Source organism: Cantharellus anzutake, assembly GCF_015039405.1.
Source record: "Cantharellus anzutake strain C23 chromosome Unknown EI90scaffold_45, whole genome shotgun sequence".
Taxonomy (NCBI): Eukaryota; Fungi; Basidiomycota; class Agaricomycetes; order Cantharellales; family Hydnaceae; genus Cantharellus; species Cantharellus anzutake.
Genome location: NW_024066995.1, coordinates 535,243 through 555,189, shown reverse-complemented (window position 1 = coordinate 555,189; position 19,947 = coordinate 535,243). Strand labels below are relative to the sequence as shown.

At 49.0% G+C, this 19,947-nt stretch overlaps 10 protein-coding genes across 10 annotated transcripts; 6 read left to right on the top strand and 4 right to left on the bottom strand.

Moving 5' to 3' along the window:
* Positions 1 to 108: 108 nt before the first annotated feature.
* Positions 109 to 1,937, top strand: EI90DRAFT_3146516 (acetylornithine aminotransferase; the record flags this gene model as incomplete). The annotated part of the gene is made up of 8 exons (XM_039065423.1): positions 109 to 382; positions 440 to 504; positions 552 to 726; positions 775 to 857; positions 913 to 1,347; positions 1,400 to 1,497; positions 1,551 to 1,785; positions 1,836 to 1,937. The coding sequence occupies 8 exons, from the start codon at positions 109 to 111 to the stop codon at positions 1,935 to 1,937; spliced, it is 1,467 nt and encodes a 488-aa protein (XP_038913083.1).
* Positions 1,938 to 2,731: 794 nt separating this feature from the next.
* EI90DRAFT_3070128 (uncharacterized protein) lies at positions 2,732 to 4,717 on the top strand. The gene is made up of 6 exons (XM_039061214.1): positions 2,732 to 3,282; positions 3,337 to 3,561; positions 3,612 to 3,758; positions 3,813 to 3,933; positions 3,987 to 4,085; positions 4,139 to 4,717. The coding sequence occupies exons 1-6, from the start codon at positions 2,995 to 2,997 to the stop codon at positions 4,378 to 4,380; spliced, it is 1,122 nt and encodes a 373-aa protein (XP_038913082.1). The 5' UTR covers positions 2,732 to 2,994; the 3' UTR covers positions 4,381 to 4,717.
* A 47-nt stretch (positions 4,718 to 4,764) lies between these two features.
* On the bottom strand, positions 4,765 to 7,932 carry EI90DRAFT_2930055 (uncharacterized protein; the record flags this gene model as incomplete). The annotated part of the gene is made up of 5 exons (XM_039055012.1): positions 4,765 to 5,398; positions 5,461 to 5,561; positions 5,619 to 7,104; positions 7,153 to 7,573; positions 7,629 to 7,932. The coding sequence occupies 5 exons, from the start codon at positions 7,930 to 7,932 to the stop codon at positions 4,765 to 4,767; spliced, it is 2,946 nt and encodes a 981-aa protein (XP_038913081.1).
* A 120-nt stretch (positions 7,933 to 8,052) lies between these two features.
* EI90DRAFT_3018601 (DASH complex subunit Duo1-domain-containing protein) lies at positions 8,053 to 9,180 on the top strand (the record flags this gene model as incomplete). The annotated part of the gene is made up of 4 exons (XM_039057240.1): positions 8,053 to 8,517; positions 8,570 to 8,689; positions 8,740 to 8,935; positions 8,990 to 9,180. 4 exons carry the CDS (start codon positions 8,053 to 8,055, stop codon positions 9,178 to 9,180), a joined length of 972 nt encoding a protein of 323 aa, XP_038913080.1.
* A 133-nt stretch (positions 9,181 to 9,313) lies between these two features.
* EI90DRAFT_2975749 (tRNA-guanine transglycosylase) lies at positions 9,314 to 11,288 on the bottom strand (the record flags this gene model as incomplete). The annotated part of the gene is made up of 14 exons (XM_039055865.1): positions 9,314 to 9,573; positions 9,629 to 9,754; positions 9,807 to 9,879; positions 9,929 to 9,963; positions 10,017 to 10,052; positions 10,112 to 10,146; positions 10,210 to 10,425; positions 10,477 to 10,559; positions 10,612 to 10,730; positions 10,783 to 10,792; positions 10,847 to 10,937; positions 10,995 to 11,106; positions 11,167 to 11,195; positions 11,251 to 11,288. 14 exons carry the CDS (start codon positions 11,286 to 11,288, stop codon positions 9,314 to 9,316), a joined length of 1,263 nt encoding a protein of 420 aa, XP_038913079.1.
* A 57-nt stretch (positions 11,289 to 11,345) lies between these two features.
* EI90DRAFT_2929729 (uncharacterized protein) lies at positions 11,346 to 13,197 on the top strand (the record flags this gene model as incomplete). The annotated part of the gene is made up of 7 exons (XM_039054994.1): positions 11,346 to 11,509; positions 11,565 to 11,712; positions 11,765 to 12,051; positions 12,108 to 12,453; positions 12,511 to 12,609; positions 12,681 to 12,957; positions 13,028 to 13,197. The coding sequence occupies 7 exons, from the start codon at positions 11,346 to 11,348 to the stop codon at positions 13,195 to 13,197; spliced, it is 1,491 nt and encodes a 496-aa protein (XP_038913078.1).
* A 1,187-nt stretch (positions 13,198 to 14,384) lies between these two features.
* Positions 14,385 to 14,989, top strand: EI90DRAFT_3070111 (uncharacterized protein; the record flags this gene model as incomplete). The annotated part of the gene is made up of 1 exon (XM_039061213.1): positions 14,385 to 14,989. A coding segment is annotated over one exon (234 nt), but the record flags the coding sequence as incomplete, so codon positions are not given.
* Positions 14,714 to 15,590, top strand: EI90DRAFT_1919449 (uncharacterized protein). Its single transcript, XM_039052337.1, has 3 exons — positions 14,714 to 15,107; positions 15,167 to 15,441; positions 15,505 to 15,590. Exons 1-2 carry the CDS (start codon positions 14,855 to 14,857, stop codon positions 15,439 to 15,441), a joined length of 528 nt encoding a protein of 175 aa, XP_038913076.1. The 5' UTR covers positions 14,714 to 14,854; the 3' UTR covers positions 15,505 to 15,590.
* Positions 15,471 to 16,088, bottom strand: EI90DRAFT_3070105 (uncharacterized protein). The gene is made up of 2 exons (XM_039061212.1): positions 15,925 to 16,088; positions 15,471 to 15,868 (listed from the first exon to the last, which is right to left on the bottom strand). Exons 1-2 carry the CDS (start codon positions 16,073 to 16,075, stop codon positions 15,588 to 15,590), a joined length of 432 nt encoding a protein of 143 aa, XP_038913075.1. The 5' UTR covers positions 16,076 to 16,088; the 3' UTR covers positions 15,471 to 15,587.
* A 608-nt stretch (positions 16,089 to 16,696) lies between these two features.
* On the bottom strand, positions 16,697 to 17,426 carry EI90DRAFT_3291354 (uncharacterized protein). Its single transcript, XM_039067272.1, has 3 exons — positions 17,249 to 17,426; positions 17,033 to 17,183; positions 16,697 to 16,976 (listed from the first exon to the last, which is right to left on the bottom strand). The coding sequence occupies exons 2-3, from the start codon at positions 17,169 to 17,171 to the stop codon at positions 16,702 to 16,704; spliced, it is 414 nt and encodes a 137-aa protein (XP_038913074.1). The 5' UTR covers positions 17,172 to 17,183; positions 17,249 to 17,426; the 3' UTR covers positions 16,697 to 16,701.
* Between the last annotated feature and the right edge of the window lie 2,521 nt (positions 17,427 to 19,947).

Genomic DNA, 19,947 nt, shown 5'->3' with positions numbered 1-19,947 from the left:
CGATATTGGGGGTGCCCCACCCGGCGCCAAGCTAATTTTAAACTCGATTGACACTGTCACCTGACAATAGGCGCACATCTCTTCGAGGGCTACGACGAGTTTTTAGTCATGTTGAGTCGTCAGGGCCATTTTCTGAAAGGCCTGACTATCTGTGCTCTCAATCCTCAAAGAGTTCCTTCGGGAAACACCTTGACCTTGGTCAACCGTCGGTTCAACTCCAACAAGGCTGGGGTATCTGAATTTGGGAAAACACATGTTGCGAGAGGTATAGGAAGGCTTAGCGATGCACTTATTGATCATGGAAATGGCTCCTATATTACTCTGAAGGACGAGCGAGGAAGATACTTGGACTTCACTAGCGGGATCGGTGTCACCGGCTTAGGTATGGGTGTCAAACATGTCAGTTAGGACCAGAGTTGACGTGGTCCATATGCATAAGGCCATTGCCACCCAAAAGTTAGCCAAGCAGCTGCAAATCAATGCTTGAGTCTTGTTCATGGACAAGTATATCGCCTAGCGTTCCATTCACGGGTTGCTGAGGAATTTCGCAGGTCGGCATTGCCTTCCACAAACCATACCTAGATCTTATCGAACGGCTGCTTCCTATTATGCCACATCCGTCATTGAACACATTTTTCCTTTGGAACTCCGGATCCGAGGCCATTGAGGCCGCCATAAAGGTCGCACGAACTAAGACGCAGAGGCAGAACATCATCACCATGCAAGGTGAATATGTTTCTGTTTCACACCTTCACATCATTGACATTTCTCCAGGCGGTTTTCATGGCCGTACCTTCGGTGCAATGGGTTTGACTCGAAGCAAGACAACGTACAGTGTCGGAGCACACCCACTCATGGTATTTATCTTGAGGCGCCGGTAGACTCACCGAATGTTGACGTCAAGTCGTTTAGCCTGGCGTTTTTGTGACACCATTCCCGTTCTGGCACCACTTTGGAGCACAGCCTTCAACCCCTACGGAGGAGCTTGTGAACCTGTCGTTGTACCAATTGGAGCTTCTGCTGCTTCAACAAACATCTCCCTCTGACACGGCTGCTATCCTTATTGAGCCTGTATTAGGGGAGGGGGGGTATGTTCCCGCTCCACCCGCATTTTTACGTGGACTTCGTGAGATCGCCGATAAACATGGACTTCTTCTCATTTTTGACGAGGTTCAGTCTGGCTTTGGTCGGACGGGAAAGTATTTTGCTCACGAATGGACGCACGAGGACGGTGGTTATGTGCGTCCCGATATAATGGTTGTTGCCAAAGGTTTGGCGAATGGCTTCCCTCTCAGTGGAATTGTAAGCCGTAAGGAAATCATGGATGCACAGACCCCAGGCACAATGGCGAGTTGCTGGATACCATAATTCCTGGATTTACACTAACGATGATCAATAGGGTGGTACATATGCCGGGAATGCGGTTTCCTGCGCAGCAGCAGCTGCAGTCGCTGACGTAATGAAGGAAGAGAATATTCTTGATAACGTCAATGCTCGGTAAACTATCTGGCGAGTTTGAATCCCATCAAGCTAATTGCTGCCTACCACAGTTCGAAGGAGCTGTTTGTGGCGCTCCAGGCACTTCGATCGGATCCAGTCGTTCATCCGTTCATCTTGGACATTCGTGGGCGGGGTTTGATGGTTGGGGTCGAGTTTGCGGCGCCCCCGGGACTCATGAGTAGGGATCCATTTGCGAATCCCAAGGCACCGAAGAACTTGGCGTCCAGGATCGCAGCGAGGTGCCAGGAAAATGGCCTCTTCATGCTCACAACGAGCGTCTATCAGGTCGGCTGACGTGGTTATTATTCAAGATTTTACTCATACATCACCTTCAGGTCTTGAGGTTTATTCCGCCTCTCAATATCAAAAAAGAGGAGCTCGCTGAGGGAATAAAGATATTTTCAGCTGCCGTACGGGAAGTCATCTTGGAAGGCTAAAAGGAACACCAAAGTTATGCCTTTGTACATCTATGGAAAACAAATCGTGTATCGTAAGGGCCCTGGAGCCTGTCTGTGGAGGGAAGTCACGAGACCGTGCTCCTGCAAACAAGTGACAACAGGGACTGTTGGCGTATAACAGGCGTCAACAGGACAGACCTTTGAGTTCCTTTCAACCAACATCGAACTCGTGTCCGAAACATAATGTCGACTAAGAATACGCCTCGAACACCCATAGGCCCTGTCAACTTCTCCAAAAAGTCAACATATGCCCCTCTAACGCCTCATACTCCTCTCACTGCACTTTCCCAAAACGCGCCCAACTCGGACAGCCCACACAGGGGTTTTAATGCAATTTTCAACTCACTTACCCCTCCTAGCTCTATAAACCGGTCTCGAAATCACGCGTCGCCGCTTCCCTACGGGCAGCCCCGTCAACCACTGACGTCAAGACCTTTAGCGCTCGACAACTGGCGAAACACTTCGGACAGGGATGCCACGGATGGGCCACCAAATCGCGTTAGAGTCGAAGCAGGTAATCCCAGCGCTCCGTCGATGCTCTCAGCAGTGCGTTTGATCCCGCGATCTTTTTTGCTCATGTTAGATCTCCTTCCCGCTGCTTTTATCTCAACCAAGAGACGCGTTCGATCTGCGCCTGTGGCGCGTCCCTGCGTCCAAGACGAGAATTCTCCCCAATCTCAAGGCTTGAGACATGCATCTGCGCAGGTAGGTTTTACGGAAATTTTGTGTGCGTCGTGGTTAGCGTCATGGCTTGCCTCTCCAGAGTTGGAACCGAAGTAAACTCGAAGGGGTGCATATAAGCAGTGACACGGAGTCTGCTTCCGATTCCGAGCCGTCGTATGCCGAAACTTCGCCAATAGTCGACAGGAACGCGGTTTCAGCTCCAGCCGAGATCTACGGCCAGCAACCAGATCAAAATGAACAAGCTGAGCATCAAGCTAAGGATTTAAGGCTGGACCCTCCCGTCGATGCTACTAAATGTGTCGCATGTACAACGTCCCACGCCGATCTTGTAACACTTTCCTGCGACCACGTCATGTGTTCTAGCTGCGTCACAGCAGGGCTGAACATAGTCGGAGAAAAGCCATTTTCATGCGCGAAATGCCTCAAGCCGGTAGAGCGTTTCACGTTCACTAAGTCCTCAAACGGGGGACATGCAGCACTCCATACCGTCCATGAGAGTGTTTGTAGCGACTCACAACACCAATCTCTGTCCAACCTCGCTGTGGATCCGCCAAATGCCATGTCTGCTCCTGCTGGACTCTCTGCCTTGGAGGTGGATGAAAATGGCCTTTCGGTTTTAAGGCTTGATGATGTTCCCTGGGTACGTCAGACGACCTCTCTGTAGCTAGTATTCCTCGCTAACGTGCTCGACTAGAATGTAACACCTGCAATGCTGAGCGACTGGTCTGGGGTTCCAATTGCCCATGCTCATGTGCTTCTGAATGATGAGGGCAAAACGTTGAATCACGCATATATTGAAGTACCACCACAATCAGCCCACGAGGTCCTCTTGAAGTGTCGCAACAAAGTGCTCGGAAGTGGCAAGAGAGCCAGAAAAGTTACCATTACGTTTAGTTCCCAGTCCGAACTTATGAGATACGTGGGTCCATTTCTTGCACCTTCTGAAGTTAGTACTAATACTTTGTGCAGCTTTTCCCATCCTGGATGGGCGACTTCTCTGGAAACCAACCTACTGTAGCAAATGTAGATTCGAAGTGCCTCCCTGCTGCTATCTTCAATGGAATTCTTACAGCGAAAGACCTCCAGACTTTTCACCGCCTTGTTTTTCATCCAAATGTGCGCGTATCCCCTAAATTTTTCTTGAAATCCTCGCTCATAACAAGCCGCCAGCCACGATGCGTGAAAGACCCATCCCTCCCTTTCTTCGTTCTCGTCAGTGTTATCAACAAATTCCCCACCGACGACAATAGTCGTATTTTCTGGAATTTTTCCACAAGAGACGTGCTTTTCAGTGAGCGGATACCCTTTTCGGATCTTAGACGCGAAACTCATTGGGCATTTTAGATCTCGCTTTTATCAGCATCACCCGACTATCAAAACGCTCATATTATTGGTCTAATAGAGTTATCACAGCCCTGGCTGGCGCCCTCCTCACCTGTCCTAGTAGGCATATCCATCTATTAAGTTTGGATGTAACACCACTAAGTACCTAATAGTCTTCACGACGCAACAAGTTAACCAAGTCCGAGAACTTTTCGAACCGACCCACTCTTCTTCTGAATCTTCTTTTATATCAACGCCTGCATATTCTGAGCATCGTGAACCGTCTCCAATGATTTATCACCCTGCCAATGGGCAGTACCACTGGTCTCCATATGACACTATCGCTCGCGACCTTGGCCTGGAGCCTCACGTCGTCCAAGCGGTGTGCCAGCGTCTCACCCAGACTTATATATGATCCATTGACTAATATGTTCTACATTGCACGTCCTTTCTTTTTCTCCTTCTCGTCACACTTGCAAGCTCCAAACGAATTTATGTCTGCATTCCCATTTTCTTTCCTCATCTCGAAGATCCACTTCCATGCACCTTTATTTCTGCATCTCCAGTCGCAGCTCTACCTGCAAAAGCATACCTCGCAAGCATTTTCCCTATATTTCTGATTCGATAGATGATGCGGCCATCAGTGTACACATTAGTTTGTCCCCTCATCTCCCACATTCAAACTACCCAAATGACAACTCGTACCATGCAGCCATCTGTGCGCAATGTGCTTGCAATTGAATTACTAGTATGATTTAAAAAACCAGACAAATGTGGTTGAGGGGCCGAGTTGAGTCTATCATTTGCGTTTCCGGCTTGGCCGAGCGTTCCTGTCCCTCTTTTTGGCCATTACCTCGCGAGCTCGTCGTATCTGATCAACAGTCTTCAGCTCGCTCTTGGCTTTGCCAACATTGGTGCCCCCGAATCGCGATCCAGCTCCGGCTTTCTTGCCGCGCGGTGGCGGGCCAGAGCTGGAGGAAGCCTTTTTAGGTGCGTCAGATCTTTCTCCTTCGGCCTCGGAGGTTTTGCGTTTGAGCTGCCGCAGTCTTCGCTCATAGCCGTAGGCTTTGGGATCAAGAGGCTTGGCAGGAGTTTTCGAGGCGAACCTGAAACGTCGGGTACTGTTCCCCGAACCCGTGCCTAGACGGTTAAGTTCGGCCTCGCCCACCCTCGGCAACTTCAACTTGGTCTTCGACTTCCACTCTTCGAAGCGGCCACTGACATAGGATGCTGGCAGGCGTGCTCCACTCTCTGTTTTGATGAGCTTCACGTTGTCGGCCCCTTCTTGTCCCTTGACCCACTTCTTTTTCTTCTTATCCCATGTGAGTTGTTTCTCACGACGTTGCCGGCCCGTGAGGGCTTCGTCGGTCGTCAGATCAAAGGTTGCGGATGCAGCCTGCTGAACGAATGATGCCCCATCTTTCAGCGAATACCTGCGTTAGGACAAAAATCCGAGCTAAGTAATGCATTTGGCCTATATCGCGTTGTATCATACCCTTTTTCCGCAGCCGCATCCTTTTGTTGATGCGACATAAAGAATTCAGGATCCCGATAATCTCGTTTATGGTATTTCTTATCTTGTAACTGGAAAGCGTCCTAGAAGGCTGCCTTAACCGCAATTCAAGATTGGGTGAACGTGAAGAAATGCCTTACCTGGATATCTCCCTCATCGGCCATCTCCATATCCACCGGCCTATTCGCATCACTAGGTGTTTCTGTTAGGTTGCCTGCTAGGACAGAAGGAGCCTGCATGGTGGGAAGAGCTCGTTTGTTCGCCTTCTCCAGTGCTTTCCGCCGATCCTTCATCAGTTGAGTGGCGCCTGAATTCCCTTTCGCTCCGATTTCAAAGATAGTTTCAGATGGGCGGAAGGAGTCCACAGCGCGAAGAAGAGTATTACGAGCAGCATCGGGATTCAATGTTGACCCCTCTGGGGCTGGGTTTCGGGGCCTCGTTGCCCCAAATAAACCGAAGACGGGGTGTACATTGACCGCTTCCCCAGATCCTCCCGTAAGGCCCCAACTAGGGCCATCTTCCGACTCTTTAGTCATTTCCTTGGCGCGACTGTAACTAGCCTGGCTAGCCTTTCCCAAGCTGCGTTCATACATCCCGTGGCCTCGGTGCATTACTGCACGAAGTGAGGGCAAGGAAGAGTTAGCCACATCAAGCGTAGTAATTGCTTCCATCTGATCATCGAGGGTGACTCGATCAAAGGTTCCAAGTATGAGGTTTTCAGCAAAGAAAGCTTCTGTTATCTCTAACGATGAGGACGAAGTTTCCAGCTGGTTCCGGGACATGAGAGGTCTACCAAGAAACAACTGAAGGTCGAGCAGGCGCGGCAAGTCATTGTGAGTCACGAAGTTCCATCCCCAACCTTTTCTTCCCGCCCTTGCCGTCCGCCCAACACGATGAACAAATACGCGTGAGCCGTGAGGGAAATCATAGTTTACAACATTCTCCAACACAGGGATATCAATCCCGCGAGCCGCAACATCGGTTACCACAAGGATAGATGTAATACCTTTTCGGAATCGGGACATCTGCTGTGTACGCGTCCCTTGGTCGAGAGCGCCGTAAATGTGCGATACTGAATATCCGACTTCAGTGAGAAGGGAAAAAAGGTACTCGACGTGATGTTTCGTTGCGACAAAAATAAGAGTTTGGTGTGGAGCCATCTGGTGATTATGAGACAGTCCTTTCCCCTTATCTCCAGCGGACCTTGATGCCTCACGACCGCCCGTATCTTCATTGTCTGCCTCAGTGCGAGTGGACGCATTACGCAACGGAATCTTGATCACGTCACGCAGCAGAGTCAATAAACACGCGTCCTTCTCAGTCTGTTTGACGGAGAAGAACGCCATACGAAGGTCGCTGCTAATTTTGCTTTCAGCATCCAATCGGACCAGCTTCGGATTTTGGAGCCCAGCTTTTGCAAACTCAACGAGGGACTTGGGGAGCGTGGCGGAGAACAGAACTGTTTGGCGGGTTGACGGGAGACGATGAATGAGTTCTTGCAGCGCGGCTTCGAATCCCATTTCGAATAAGCGATCAGCCTCGTCAAAAACCACATATTGGATGGACTTCAGCTCAAGATTCATTTCGACAGCCAAATGAAGTAAACGGCCGGGAGTCGCAATAATACTGTTGGAAGACGGTTAGTTAAGTGGGCCTAGAGGACGCGGCACATACACATCAGGATTGTACGTTATCATCTCGAACTGCTCATCTAACTTTTCGCCTCCTACAATAAGACCCCAACGAAGAGTTTGCGACTTTTTCGATTCCGCTTCCATATTGTCGCCAGCGTGCTTCCCGCCCGAATAATCCCAACCTCGAGCAAGGTCCTTCCCAACCTTCATGACCTGAAGGGCGAGCTCACGAGCTGGAACTAATATAAGGGCCCTTGCACCAAATGTTGTAACATGACGCCCCCCGAGGCGCTGAATAAGAGGCACCATGTACGCGAGAGTTTTTCCGGAGCCAGTGCGAGCCATTCCAACCAGGTCTCTTGGCGGAGTGGCAAGTAAGGAAGGGATGGATGCCCGCTGGATAGGGGTTGGGTTACGGTAACCACGAGTTAAGAGACCATGAAGAAGAGATGGATGGAGACCTGAACATAATTAAGCACCCGTCCTACAGGAGACATCGTCGGGAAATGAACCAACCCATGCTTTGGAAACTGCCTCCCCCAGTAACGCCAGCATTTTGCTTCTTTTTCCCCCTTAGTGCCCTCTTGACGGCTTCGGTGCCCTCTTTTGCAAGCCGCTTACTTTGGTGAACGCGAATGAGGTCCTCGATGTCATCGTCTTCGCCATCCAGGTTTTGTGGCCTCGTGAGAAGATCAGAGATGTCTACGTCGGAATCTGCAGGAACAACCTCGAAATCGCTCCCATCATTTCCATTAGACTCGGAATCCCTCACGGAGCTCTGAGGACTTTCGTCTCGTCTCCGGCGCTTTTGGCTAGGCATCACCGGATTTTTTTAATTCAATCTGAAAGCGTCCCCTCGACACAAACAACGACCCAAACAACACGTCTCGGCATGGATTCTCCAACAATCCCTACACAGTATTCTCGCTCATTGTTGAACATGTCCCCGCCGGACGTCTCCGAACTTTCCTCTCATTTCGCAAGCGCGACTATGGGGCCTGACATGTCCGACATGTCTCTGGCCGATCTCCAACCCCAACGGAGACCCAACAACGTCCCACCTCCAAGGTTCAGTTTGTTTAAACAGGAGAAACAGGGCGATGATTCTGGCGCGGCAGACGATGAAGCAGAAGATGATATTGAGACCACTCTTACCCCTGGCCGAGAAAATATTGTGGCTGTCTCAACGTCAGATGATCGGCATGAGCATAAGGATCCAACGACTTTCGAAACGCCTGTGTCGAAGGCCCAGCCGACCGATCCCCTATCGCAAGAGCCAGCTTTACATCCTCAACAGCTCACCGAAGAGGAGCGTCTCCGGCGACAACTCTTCGACATGCAACGTATCAATGCTTCATTCAATGAATACTTTGCCGCCCTAAGCGCTGTCCGTGATCGCCAACAGGTAAATTCGGGGACACTTCGCCAAAGGTGAAACCTCATATTTCTGCCCCTAGAGCCTTGCATCCAAAGTCGAAAACACGAAACAACTTCTTGACCGTTATGTCGCTATCCTCGGCCAAGCAGAGCATAATGCACGTTTATTGCTCGATCCTACATGGGAAGGTGCTCAGGCTGTGAGTCTTGACCTCCTAATTTGTGATGCCTCCCTGCAGTTCTTTTGTAGGACTCCGAACGCATCAATGAAGCGAGGGCACGGGAAGAAGAGGAGATCAGAAAAGCGAAAGAGGAGGAAATGAGGAGAGAAGAAGAAAGACAACGTCAAGAAGAGGAAGAACAAAAGAAACTTGCTGCCTCTGCAGTCAAAAGGGGTACTGTTCGAGGAAGAGCTGCTGTCGGAAGAGGGATCCATGCTCGTGGGGGTGGGTAGGGATTATTTTCCGGTACACTCGCTAAACTGATTTGTCCCGTTCCAGGAAATATACCAGCGCGCGGAGCTCGACTTGTACCCTCATCAACCGGCCTTAACCGGCCCCCAGTCACAAAGGCCAATGGGTTAAGGGGCCGTGGTGCCGCATCTGGGATTCCGCAAAGCGGAATCCGCCCTCCGAGTGCGATACGCGGGAGTAATCCAAGAGGTGCGGGCAGAGGCACCCGAGTAGTGTGAACTCGCTTACTGCTTGGGTGCAGACAAATGTTTCTGAGCACCGTTCTCACATCTCAGCCTCCAACACCCGTCGCCTTGGAATGGGACATCTTGAACTGAAAGCTTAAAGACGTCTATCGACAATGGCCAGCTGCTACACAACGCCATCCGAATACTCCCATTTCGCTCCATCACCTTCCACTACCCGTCGCGTTGCACCTTCCTCTCCCTCGAGCAGGTCAATTCCTACACTCTTCAGTGCGTCAACGCACCACTTTGGATACCCATCGTCAGGGCCTCCGAAATATCGGGAAAAGAAACTTCTAATGAAGTTTGGGAATGTGTCGGAGTAGATTGCTTTGCGTGCGCCAGCCATCAGCCGAGCTTGGAACACGACATTATGTTGTGTTAGTGCTGGGAAGGGGAAGATGCTTAAACAAGATGCACTATGCTCCGCAGGATCACTCACCATGCGCACCAACAGTGTCGTGCGATGCAAGGTGATGTAGTTGTGCTCTAGATACTCTGTTTCTGCACGTAGGGCATGGGCAATCCTCATCAATAGGAATGAAGCTCTTCGCGTGGCGCGTAAGTTCTGCCGGAATGTTCAGACGATGGTCCTGAGCATAATTGTTCGTCAGACGTACTCAGATTGAGCGGTCCATCGAATGTCAGCGCTACGCCGAACCTTGCCGTACGTGTCGGAAAGACGCAGTCTGCCTGGATGGACCTCATTAAATTTAGGTCGGGCCAAAAGTGCCAGACCTACCATATCAATTCCAAGAGCAACGCAAACCAGAAGATCTACACAGAACTCATTGAGAAATCAGTGACTCAACACGAGACGCGTGGATGACCTTCCGCGAATCCTATACCCATCGAATACAGAGGACCTTTAGATCAAGACGGTCAAACTTCAATAATTCGACATCGTCAAACGTTTCTAACTTACGATCTCCGGGCAATTTAGCGGTGCATTGAGCAATTCTGTACAAGACAAGCCCCCTAATCAGCTATTACGACCCGCATGGAGAACAGAGTGGAGCTTACATTCTCCAAAAGATGTCCTTTTCTTCTCCTCCACTTAACCCTCCGACGGCGTATCCAGAGATGTTGTCTTTCCGTCTGATCATTTCATCTAAGCATCGGTCTCGTAGATCGTGATCGAGACCACCCTGTACGATCGCGAAGAGATTCTGGGTCTTAGGACTATCTGTCGCCGTATGATATGCAATACAACGATCTAGCCAACGAATTGAACGCAGCCTATTGGAATCATGTCGGTCCAAGCTATTCATGAGACTCAATCAGCCGTACATCGCCTCCTCCACTCGAGGGCCCACTGTCAAACTAGAGACAACATCATCAAGTTGCATGATGATATCCGCTCCAACAGAATGCTGGAAACGCGTATTGAAACATGGCGGTAGTATACGAAATGATCAATCGCACCTGTATTCTGATGGACTCTTCGGGGGTAAGCATCGTGGGTTCACCAGTGAATGGACTAGCGAACAGAACTCCTTCTTCGGTCACTTTTGAAAAGGAAGAAAGGCTAACCATTTGGAATCCTGGAAAATGTTGGTAAGAAAGCCATAGAGCGAAACCGGAGTTGCTGCAGACCTCCGCTGTCCTGTTCGGCGAGTTCAGGATAAAACCAAGAAGGATTGAGAGTTGGGACTCTCACAGTGAGAAGGTTTCTGCGCCAGTTTTGGAATTTATGTGCGCCTCCGGCAGCGTCGAGAACTTTTGTTCCCGGACGCAAGTTTAGGTGGTAGCTGGAGTGGTAAATAAATACAACTACACGATCCAACCCTGATCAAGAAGGGACGCACGTATTGTTTAGCATGAGAGTAATTCCAAGCTCTTCAACTTGTTGGGGAGTGAGGCCTTTGAGGGCCGCTTGAGTTGCCACTGGCATGAAAGTTGGCAGCATCGTGGGACCATCTGGAAGAATGAGGGCGTTTGAGCTTTGAGAAAGTTCAAGCAACAGACAAACACACTGACGGGCTAGCGTCATTCGAGACACTCGGGCCCTAAATACTACAGTTTCAGAAGCAGCTTTAAAATACCATTTCGTGGGCTTTTCACCTCGTAGTTGAGCATTTTGCCAAGATCTCGAACTGCATTTGTGTCAACAGTCAGCCCCTTTCCTAATTGGGAGGCGTGAGACTTTTCGAGGTTGAATGTTCTCCAGGACGTCGTGCGGTGCCTCGTTAAGTCTCGGGAAGGTTTCGAAATGTTGTGCCTCCAGTCAACGAAAATATACTAAGCAAATCGCGAATTCTTTGGTGGTGCGGTCCCCCTTGGACGAACTCAAGTCTAGAGGTCTCGTGGCAAAACTTTCAGAGTACGGTCGCTTGTGCTATTCCACGCGACTCCTTGGCTGAATCCATTCATGGGAGTAGCAGCCAAGTTAATTCTGCATTTATCCACAAATCCACGGTATATCTTGGCGTGGACCCGACGGCCGGTTCCATACATGCGGGCAATCTTGTCCCGCTGATGGCCTTAATCCACTTTCATATCTCTGGACATCAAGTTATCTCCCTGGTATGTGTTTGTTTCCTATTATTCTTATCCCTACTTAACTTCATCTAAAAAGACCGGTGGCGCGACTGGCGCTGTTGGCGATCCAGGTGGCAGGAACACCGAACGCCCACTGCTGTCTATCGAAAGAGTCAATGAAAATGCGCGCAAGATAAGCTCTCAGTTGCAGCGTATCTTCTCCAATGGATTGAAGTACGCAGAAAAGCGGAATTTGGCAAGTGCGACTATCAACCCACCGAAATTCTTGAATAATCTAGAATGGCTTGGAGGGATGGGACTTCTCGATTTTTTGCGTTTAGCGGGCAAACGCGCAACAGTGAGCGTCATGATGGCGAAAGATAGGTGATTGTCCCACACTGAACGGATCACGTATTGGACGCTGAGTTGCTCGCGTTTAGTGTAAAGTCACGTCTGCGTAGTGAACATGGCATATCTTTCACGGAGTTTTCCTATCAACTGCTGCAAGCCTATGATTATTATGTGTTACATCGGGACTATGGCTGTACTCTTCAGATCGGAGGCTCAGACCAATGGGGGAACATAACTGCTGGACTCGAGCTCATTCGCCGAATTAGGGGCGAGTCACTCAATGGAGGACCCTCTGACGCCTTGCAGGGAAGAGGTTCAGCCTACGGTATGACCACACCCTTGCTCCTGACAGCCTCCGGAGAGAAGTTTGGGAAAAGCTCAGGGAACGCGGTCTGGTTGGATCCAGAGTTGACCAGTGTGTTTGACTTTTACCAAGTATGTCGACCTTCCAACCTTCGGCTGGTGCTCTTTTCTGACCCCATTCTTCAACAGTTTTTCCTTCGTGTTGGGGACGCAGATGTTGCAAAGTATCTAAAAATATTTACCTTGCTGCCATTGAGCGAGATCGAGCAAGTCATTTCCGAACACGAAGTAAGCCTGCACAGATCCTTTCCAATACCTTCCCGAGAACATCTGGAGGAAGCTGAAATATCTTTGGTCAGGCTACACCTGAAAAACGTATTGCCCAGGGTATTCTTGCATCTGAAGTCACCGAGCTTATCCACGGCGAGAGTGCCGTTACTCAGGCTAAAGTAGCCACATCCATTCTTTTCCCGGGCTCCTCCGAATCTTCGTCTTCGGAGGCCAATCAGGCCCGTCCCGAGAACCTTATTGCTGCTCTTGGGCCTGATCGACGGCTTGTTCTCCGGAGCCTGAACGAGTTCTGCCAAGACCCTGTGACGAAGCTGGCAGCAATTCTGGGATTAACAAACTCTAGAGGTGAGCCCTTTCATCTCCATCTTCCCCTTGCGTCCACAAGCCAGATACTGACGCTTTGGTTTGGATGTAGGCGAAGCCAGAAAATTACTCGCCTCTGGGGGGTTGTATCTGAATGACCAAAGATTATCGGAGGATATCACCTTGTCATCTGGGGATTTTGTGATTGGCCAACGAGTTGCTACCTTAAGAGCAGGGAAAGAGAACAAACTCGTACTCGCAATAAAAGATGAGGAGGCTTGATAGTCAAATGGATAACTACATGAGGTATCACAGCAAGGAGGTGAAAGGGGACGATGAAAAGAGACGACTGGACAGGAAACAGCCGAACAAACAACCGACCAAAAACAGAAAGGGGAACAGGAGAAAACCTAGCGCAGACATTTGGGATCCTACTCGCCGGAGGTTAGGACTGGACAATGAACAGCGCAGAACTGGTGGAGGCCAGACAAAGGACGGCAGAAGGAAAAGAGCGGGCCCAGAAAAAAATGACAGTTAGCGGATGAAGCTGCGGGCGTGCGATGAGGAATCAGCAGATTCTAGCAGCAGACACAGGTTGCGACTTGCGTCGGCAATTTCACTAGACTGGCATGGCTAAAGCGTGGGGATAGGCAGTACGCGGGAAGCCGACGATGGGTGCGGGCGGGGGGAAATGTCCAACTCCGCCACAATATAACTCCAAAGTGGTTGGACCGCCTAAACGCTGGCAGTTACCTGCTGTGCAGGTGATTCAGCACTTGCTCTCTTTATGTAAAGTCTCGGTTTAATCATATGTTTTTTCTTCCTCTTGCACGCGACAATGTCACGCATGCATTAAAAGATGTCAACGTGCCCCTTGGTGATGTTCCTATGTCTGACCACAGGTATTCCATCGTCTGTTGTTGCGCACGGCAGTCCGTGAAGGCGTATGCTGGTTCCACTGTGATTTGTCGCCGCACCACTTTCTTTTTCGCTTTGCCTTCAAATAATTCCAGACTCCGAATGACTGGAAAAATTGGATTGTGTTTGTCGGAGGTCTGCATTCCAATTAAACACATATTTTTTATAGCCTATATTCGCGAAACGAACTGAAAAAAAAAAAATTCATGCTGCGACAGGCGAAAGGAAACAAGGGCTGTGCAGAGTCAAGCGAAGCGCAAGCACTCTAGTCCATAGATTCCCCAGCTAGAAATCATCAACTGCTTCCATTCTATGCCGCGCCGCAGAAGCTTCAGTGGACAAAATAGACTGTGAAGTCTAGGAATACATCGGTTGCTACGTTAGACGGGATTCCGCGTGTATAATACCAAGCGAATGGCAGTCTCTTTGGCCCGTTCCTGCGTTGAAGCCGTTCTACATCACGCCTTCACAGATCCAAGCCGCAAGTGAAAGACGTTCTCACGCATGCACTTCAGGATCAAGCCTCTAGGACGAGAACCCACCTTGCCGTGGTCTAGAGGCTCCCCCAGTACGCCCAATGTGGCTGCTGGTTTTGGGTCTAAGAGGTTCTCCTTTGCCGCGATGGATAACGACGTGGATGGCACTTACACGACCCGTTATCCTGCGTTGGCCTTTTGCACCGTTCTGTACCGCCTTCTTCCATCACCTTCCACTTTCCTACCTTCTTGCTCACAGTAGTCGAGAGACCATGGGCACAAGTCTATCTCCCTTCCTTCTCTTACGAAAGCGCTGAGTGGTTCGCAAAACACGCGGCTCCGCGCCTAACGGTTATTGCCCCGCCTACGTTACCGAAGCGCGGTTCTCCAAAGGACCAAGAGGCACGAAGGAGTCGTCTGGCCAACATTCCCAGGAGCCGTTTCAACTAACCCGTTTCGCCGCGGTTCTCCAACGCATCAAGAGGCACACTTACGCGTCTGGCCAACAATGCTCGGAGCCGGCATCCGTTGCCAACAAATCCAAAATGTATACTCCCCCCCGGAAACGGTGTACGAGTACCCCTAGGCGCTCCGAACCCACGCATCCATATGTTTTACTTCCCCTCTTGTACATAATTTTTGATCTTTTGATCCGTGCACCCTTGGCGCCTCATTCGGGCAGCCTGCACGTGCACGTTAAATATCCAGAACTCACACACACACACACACTTCAGGATCAAGGCAGCGGAAGTGCAATACCTATCTTGGCCCATGTCGATAGCGTGCGTTTTGGGCCAGGTGCAGGGTCGTAGCTAGCGAGACACCCCCACGTATACTTACTTCACAACTTATTCGAGACTTGGACGGTTTCCGTTCAATTTCCTGTGTGTCAGTATGGTCGGGCCAGCTTCGGAAGTTGGGACAAATCCCAGTATTTGCAAAAGCGATGGCATGCACTGTACCTAGTGTTGCTCCAACTTCTGTGGTGGTCTTGTATTTGCCCTCGATGGAGATGCCGGCACTCGTAGTTGGCAGGCGACCAGCTTGTGCGTTGTCCAGTACTAACTCACTGGACCATTTCTGGCGCGTGAAAACTCAGACTCGTACCGCGCCCACGAGCAACGACGATTAGGTACGAGTCCAAGTGGTGAATACTACGAAACGCAATTTCTCAATTTCTTGGTTACATAACAAGTTTGTTGTCGAGAGTGTTGCACGACAATTTGTGGCTTACACAAGCAAGTCTTAGATGCCGAAGATTTCTGATTTCTGCTTTGATCACTGGTCGCCACGTCCTTTGCACCAGTCCGACTTGCACCAGTACATATCAAGGACCAACCATATGCCTGTGTCCTTCTGTCCGCACACTATGAAATACCCCTTGCCGTTGTTAATCGGGAAACACTCTCCCGTTTGTCCTCGCGAGTCGTTCCAGCCGGCGCCATATTTAGAAACCGTAACACCAGAAGAACCGCAAAGTGGGGCGGTCGGTTCTGACGAGAAGTTGGTGCGCCACTTGAAGAACTCGGAATCCGGTTTAGTTGCGGGGTCGCAACGATCTGTTGAGCAAATATCGGTTAACTAGGAGCGAATTTCATTTCGGGCTTCGGTTCACCTCGGTTCGACGGGACTAAAACCCAAGAGGGCATCAAATTACTTGGGACTGTAGAAGAGTCGTACGCTTCGAGCCAGATCAGGACAAGGTGGAAATTAGCAGTGACAATAGGAAGTAGAGCGATTGGGACCAAGGCATTCCAGAATCGCATTGTGAATTGCTACTATTATGCTGGCAGGCGACGTACGTGGCGTGAGTAGCTGTGTACTGCAACATGAATCAAGGAGTACTGACCCCGGTCCCGAGTGGAACGCTGAGGAGGAAAAGGAGGGGATCCCGTCCTTCAAAGGCTATATAGTGATATAGGGGATCATCCAATCTTCGCGGAGTGAAATATGATATTCCTCAACAGTCCTTGCTCTGCCGGGGGTGTCACACCAGTGTGTCATTAACATTGCGAAAGGATAATTCATTTTGGATCACCCACCCTTTTTGGCCATAATGGAAACGATTCTCCTGCTGCAATTGAGGAATCTCGACAGTGATGTTAAATGTTTCCCACCTTAACCACGCCTGCATGAACATCACAGCCGATACCTATGGTTCTCCATCGTACTACATAACCACACAGCGAAGCCCATACAAGCGAGCCTCTCAACGGAATCCGATCCGATCCGATTCGATCAATTACCATTCCGCAGCTTACGGGTAATCCCGGGCCTCGCGCGATATTTTCGGTATACACAGTATATAGTCACTCACTGGACCAATATTCCGAAACGGAAGTTTAAACCGCATTCCATTTGGCTTCTCTAAGATTTTTGATTTCTGTATTGGTCACTCCATGCCGGGGTCGCCAGGTCCTTTGCACCAGTCCGACAAGCACCAGAGCACATCGAGGCTCAAGCAATAATAGCCGTGAGTTGAGCACGAAGCATAATGCCCATTGCCGTCATTGATCTGAAAACACTGTCCGCTCTCCCCGTTCAAGTCGGCCCACTCCCTGTCCTCACTAAAAATCGTAATATTTGAACCGCAAACTGCAGCACTCGGTTCAGGGCCGTATTTGATGGGGTGCTCGAAGTATAAGTCCACTGCTGTTTGGCAACTGGCTGTTGAACAAAGATCGGTTAACTAGGAGCGAATTTCGTTTCGGACTTTGGTTTACTTGTGTTTGCCGGGGTTATACCCCAAAACGGTGCACCCAGACCATATCCGCCCCACTTGCAAAAGTTCAGGGTAAGGTGGAAATTAGCAGCGACAATGGGAAGTAGAGCGAACGGGACCAAGGCACTCCAGAATCGCATTGTGAATTGCCACTATTGAGTATTTTGTATTTGAGTATGTAGCTGTTGTATGCAAACATGAATCAAGGAGTACTGACCCCGGTCCCGAGCCGAACGCTTAGAGGGCTGAGGAGAAGGAGAAGGGGGGGATCCTATCCTTCAGAGGCTATACATATAGGAGATTCAGGTATCTTCTTTGAAGAGTGAATAAATATTCCGCAACAAGTCTCTTTCCCGCACTATCGATATTACGCACGGTGGGAAGTAAATCACGGTAAATAATACCGTGTAGGTTAGGTTTTTTTCTAGATGATCACGGAATTTTACCTATGTATGGCATTTTGCTCCGTGGAAGAAACCTGGTTGGCAGGGAACCTGGGTTATTGCACTCAGATTCCGCATGGTTTCTTGTTGAATGATACAGTTGAAAGCACCTTGGACAACCACTATGTGGGTCTTTATAGGGGGGACCTCAGGATGTTTGCATGCCTTATAGGCCTTTTATAAACATCCTGGAATGTCCTCAGATGTCCTAATTCAGTTTGATTCAATGGTTGCAAATTGTCCCGGAATGCCATACTTGTCCATCCCATGGTCTCTGACCACTCTGGAAGCTATTTGAAGGGGCTATCCAACTATACAAAGTGTGTTGAGACTGTGAGAAACAGTGCTGACACCCCTTCAGACAGTGGCCAGCATTGTGCACAGACATATTGAGTTGGACAGCCACACTAACCCAAAGAACTTGTGTCCAAAAAAGTATTTTGTGTTTTTTCTCGATAATTTATTGGTCAATTCAGTCTCAAAATATATATTCTGGAAGACTATTCAAAGGGGCTATCTATCTGTGTAAAGTATGTTGAGGCCGCTTTGTTCGACACTCCGTGGACGTTGATCAAGTCTGAATCACCTTAGGATCTTACCTTTGTATAAGAGGAAATGTTGGACTAGTGATGTTGTCGCTCAGTCCCATTGTACGTGAACTAAAAGTATATTAGAATAATCACCTAGCGATGTTGTCGCTGGTGTACGAATATTAGATACACGTTTTATGGATGATGAACAAGAGATAACCAACATACCTCAGTCCCGTTGTACGTGAACTGAGGAAAGGTTGGGTTGTGAAAAATTGTTCTTTTATAGTCAGGCACTATGAATGCGCACTGACTTTGGCATGGACGCCACCAAGAAAGGCAATAGGTGTAAATCTAAACGCCACATGACTCAACATCACCAAACGTGAGTTGGTCATAGCGAACACCATAATACCAAGAATTCTAACACTTTGATGTTAACATTTCGGCCCTGATCACTAACATGATCAGAACATGTATTATACTTGACAGTGGATCCAGCAGACAGTCTTGTACCCTGCCCACACATTCGCACATGCCATGCACTCCAAAGCAATCAGAGTGCGACATGTTATTAGGCAGCCCGTTATTACAGAATGTCATACAGTTGAAACCGTGATAACCCATACCCTTGCGTTCCCAGATCCTAGTATGGGTTATGTGTAAGGGATTAACCTTACTTCACTATAATTCCGATTATAGTGATGCTGTTCTTTCTTTATTTATTTGTGCCAAGATATGTAAATTACATATATATACCTCGGAGTAGTTGTAAAGGCCTGGTAGCCTTTTACCTCTACCCCATTGAATATACAGCACATTTAAGCTTATATTTAGACGGACTAACTGAGGCCTGAGGCGAACGGGGGAACGGAACGTTACCATCCCCAAAATATGTTAGGTACGGGTCAGCAAACGGGGACGACTGGCGGGACAAGGCTCCGGGGTTGGGCTTCAGCCTCAGCGACTCCAAGAGAGCGCTGTGCCCACCTACTGTCTCAGTGCCCACATTTCGAAGTGGCTTGGGCTGCCTTGTTAGGGGGGACAAACCATGTCGATATTCAGACTAAAGTTATAATAATGTAATATACATATATATATATAGTAAGGAAACTGAATGGGTCAGGTGACAAACAAAACAAAAAGGGGCTGGCATCCGGGTCAGAGTGCATGGTCGTGACAAAATAGTAAGATAACCTTTCATTATGGCAGGTTATGGGGTATCTCAATATCGCCGGAAATTCGCTCTGCAATGGATTGGGGCAATTCATGTATATACATAAATGTCTATTGAGCTCCTCTATGCAACAAGGAATCAAGTGTGCTGCTCCAGAGTGATGATTGGGCTTGGTGGTGAGTCTCACACCCAAACTGGGCTTCTTGACATGAGACAATTGGCATATTGTCATCAGGATCATCAACTCACAGTCCCCTTCCACCATGCTGTCCATTTCCTTGTTTCTCCAGGCCTTGAACACGGCATTTAAGATGTTATCATCAGATCAACATTTGTCGGGGTCATTGCCACGCTACTCTATTGTTTCTGAGTCGCCCGTTGCACACAAGATGTGGATGACTTGTTTACCAGTTCCACAATACTCATCCTATTTCTCCTATTAAGGATACCCACTTTTCATAATATTTTCTGTGTCATTCCATGATTATTAACTGTCACTAAACATTTACATGTCACATACTATGGGTTACAGATCAAATTTCAATATAAAAATCCCCATTCACGTTATGGGTTATGGGGGATGGCAGGTTTATAGGTTAGGGTCTGGTTTTTGATAGGAACCGTAGCGGTTCCCGGAAATTCCTATGGGTTATGGCAGGTTATGGGTTATCTCAGGTATGGCCTATCACGGTTTCAACTGTAATTGTGATCAGTTCATCAGTTAATTCATACCGAAGCCTCGTGTCTCAGGCCAAACTTGATCAAT

What these genes read in the sequence shown, in the direction of transcription:
- EI90DRAFT_1919449 (XM_039052337.1), top strand. Translation starts at nt 14,855, where the DNA reads ATGTATACTCCCCCCCGGAAACGGTGTACGAGTACCCCTAGGCGCTCC. An exon ending in TAGCGTGCGTTTTGGGCCAG is followed by an intron (nt 15,108 to 15,166) that starts GTGCAGGGTCGT and finishes AACTTATTCGAG; the next exon opens with ACTTGGACGGTTTCCGTTCA.
- EI90DRAFT_3070128 (XM_039061214.1), top strand. Translation starts at nt 2,995, where the DNA reads ATGTGTTCTAGCTGCGTCACAGCAGGGCTGAACATAGTCGGAGAAAAG. An exon ending in CACAAGAGACGTGCTTTTCA is followed by an intron (nt 3,934 to 3,986) that starts GTGAGCGGATAC and finishes TGGGCATTTTAG; the next exon opens with ATCTCGCTTTTATCAGCATC. An exon ending in CGCCCTCCTCACCTGTCCTA is followed by an intron (nt 4,086 to 4,138) that starts GTAGGCATATCC and finishes AGTACCTAATAG; the next exon opens with TCTTCACGACGCAACAAGTT.
- EI90DRAFT_3070105 (XM_039061212.1), bottom strand. Translation starts at nt 16,075, where the DNA reads ATGCGATTCTGGAATGCCTTGGTCCCAATCGCTCTACTTCCTATTGTC. An exon ending in TTTAGTCCCGTCGAACCGAG is followed by an intron (nt 15,869 to 15,924) that starts GTGAACCGAAGC and finishes TTTGCTCAACAG; the next exon opens with ATCGTTGCGACCCCGCAACT.
- EI90DRAFT_3291354 (XM_039067272.1), bottom strand. Translation starts at nt 17,171, where the DNA reads ATGCGATTCTGGAGTGCCTTGGTCCCGTTCGCTCTACTTCCCATTGTC. An exon ending in TATAACCCCGGCAAACACAA is followed by an intron (nt 16,977 to 17,032) that starts GTAAACCAAAGT and finishes TTTGTTCAACAG; the next exon opens with CCAGTTGCCAAACAGCAGTG.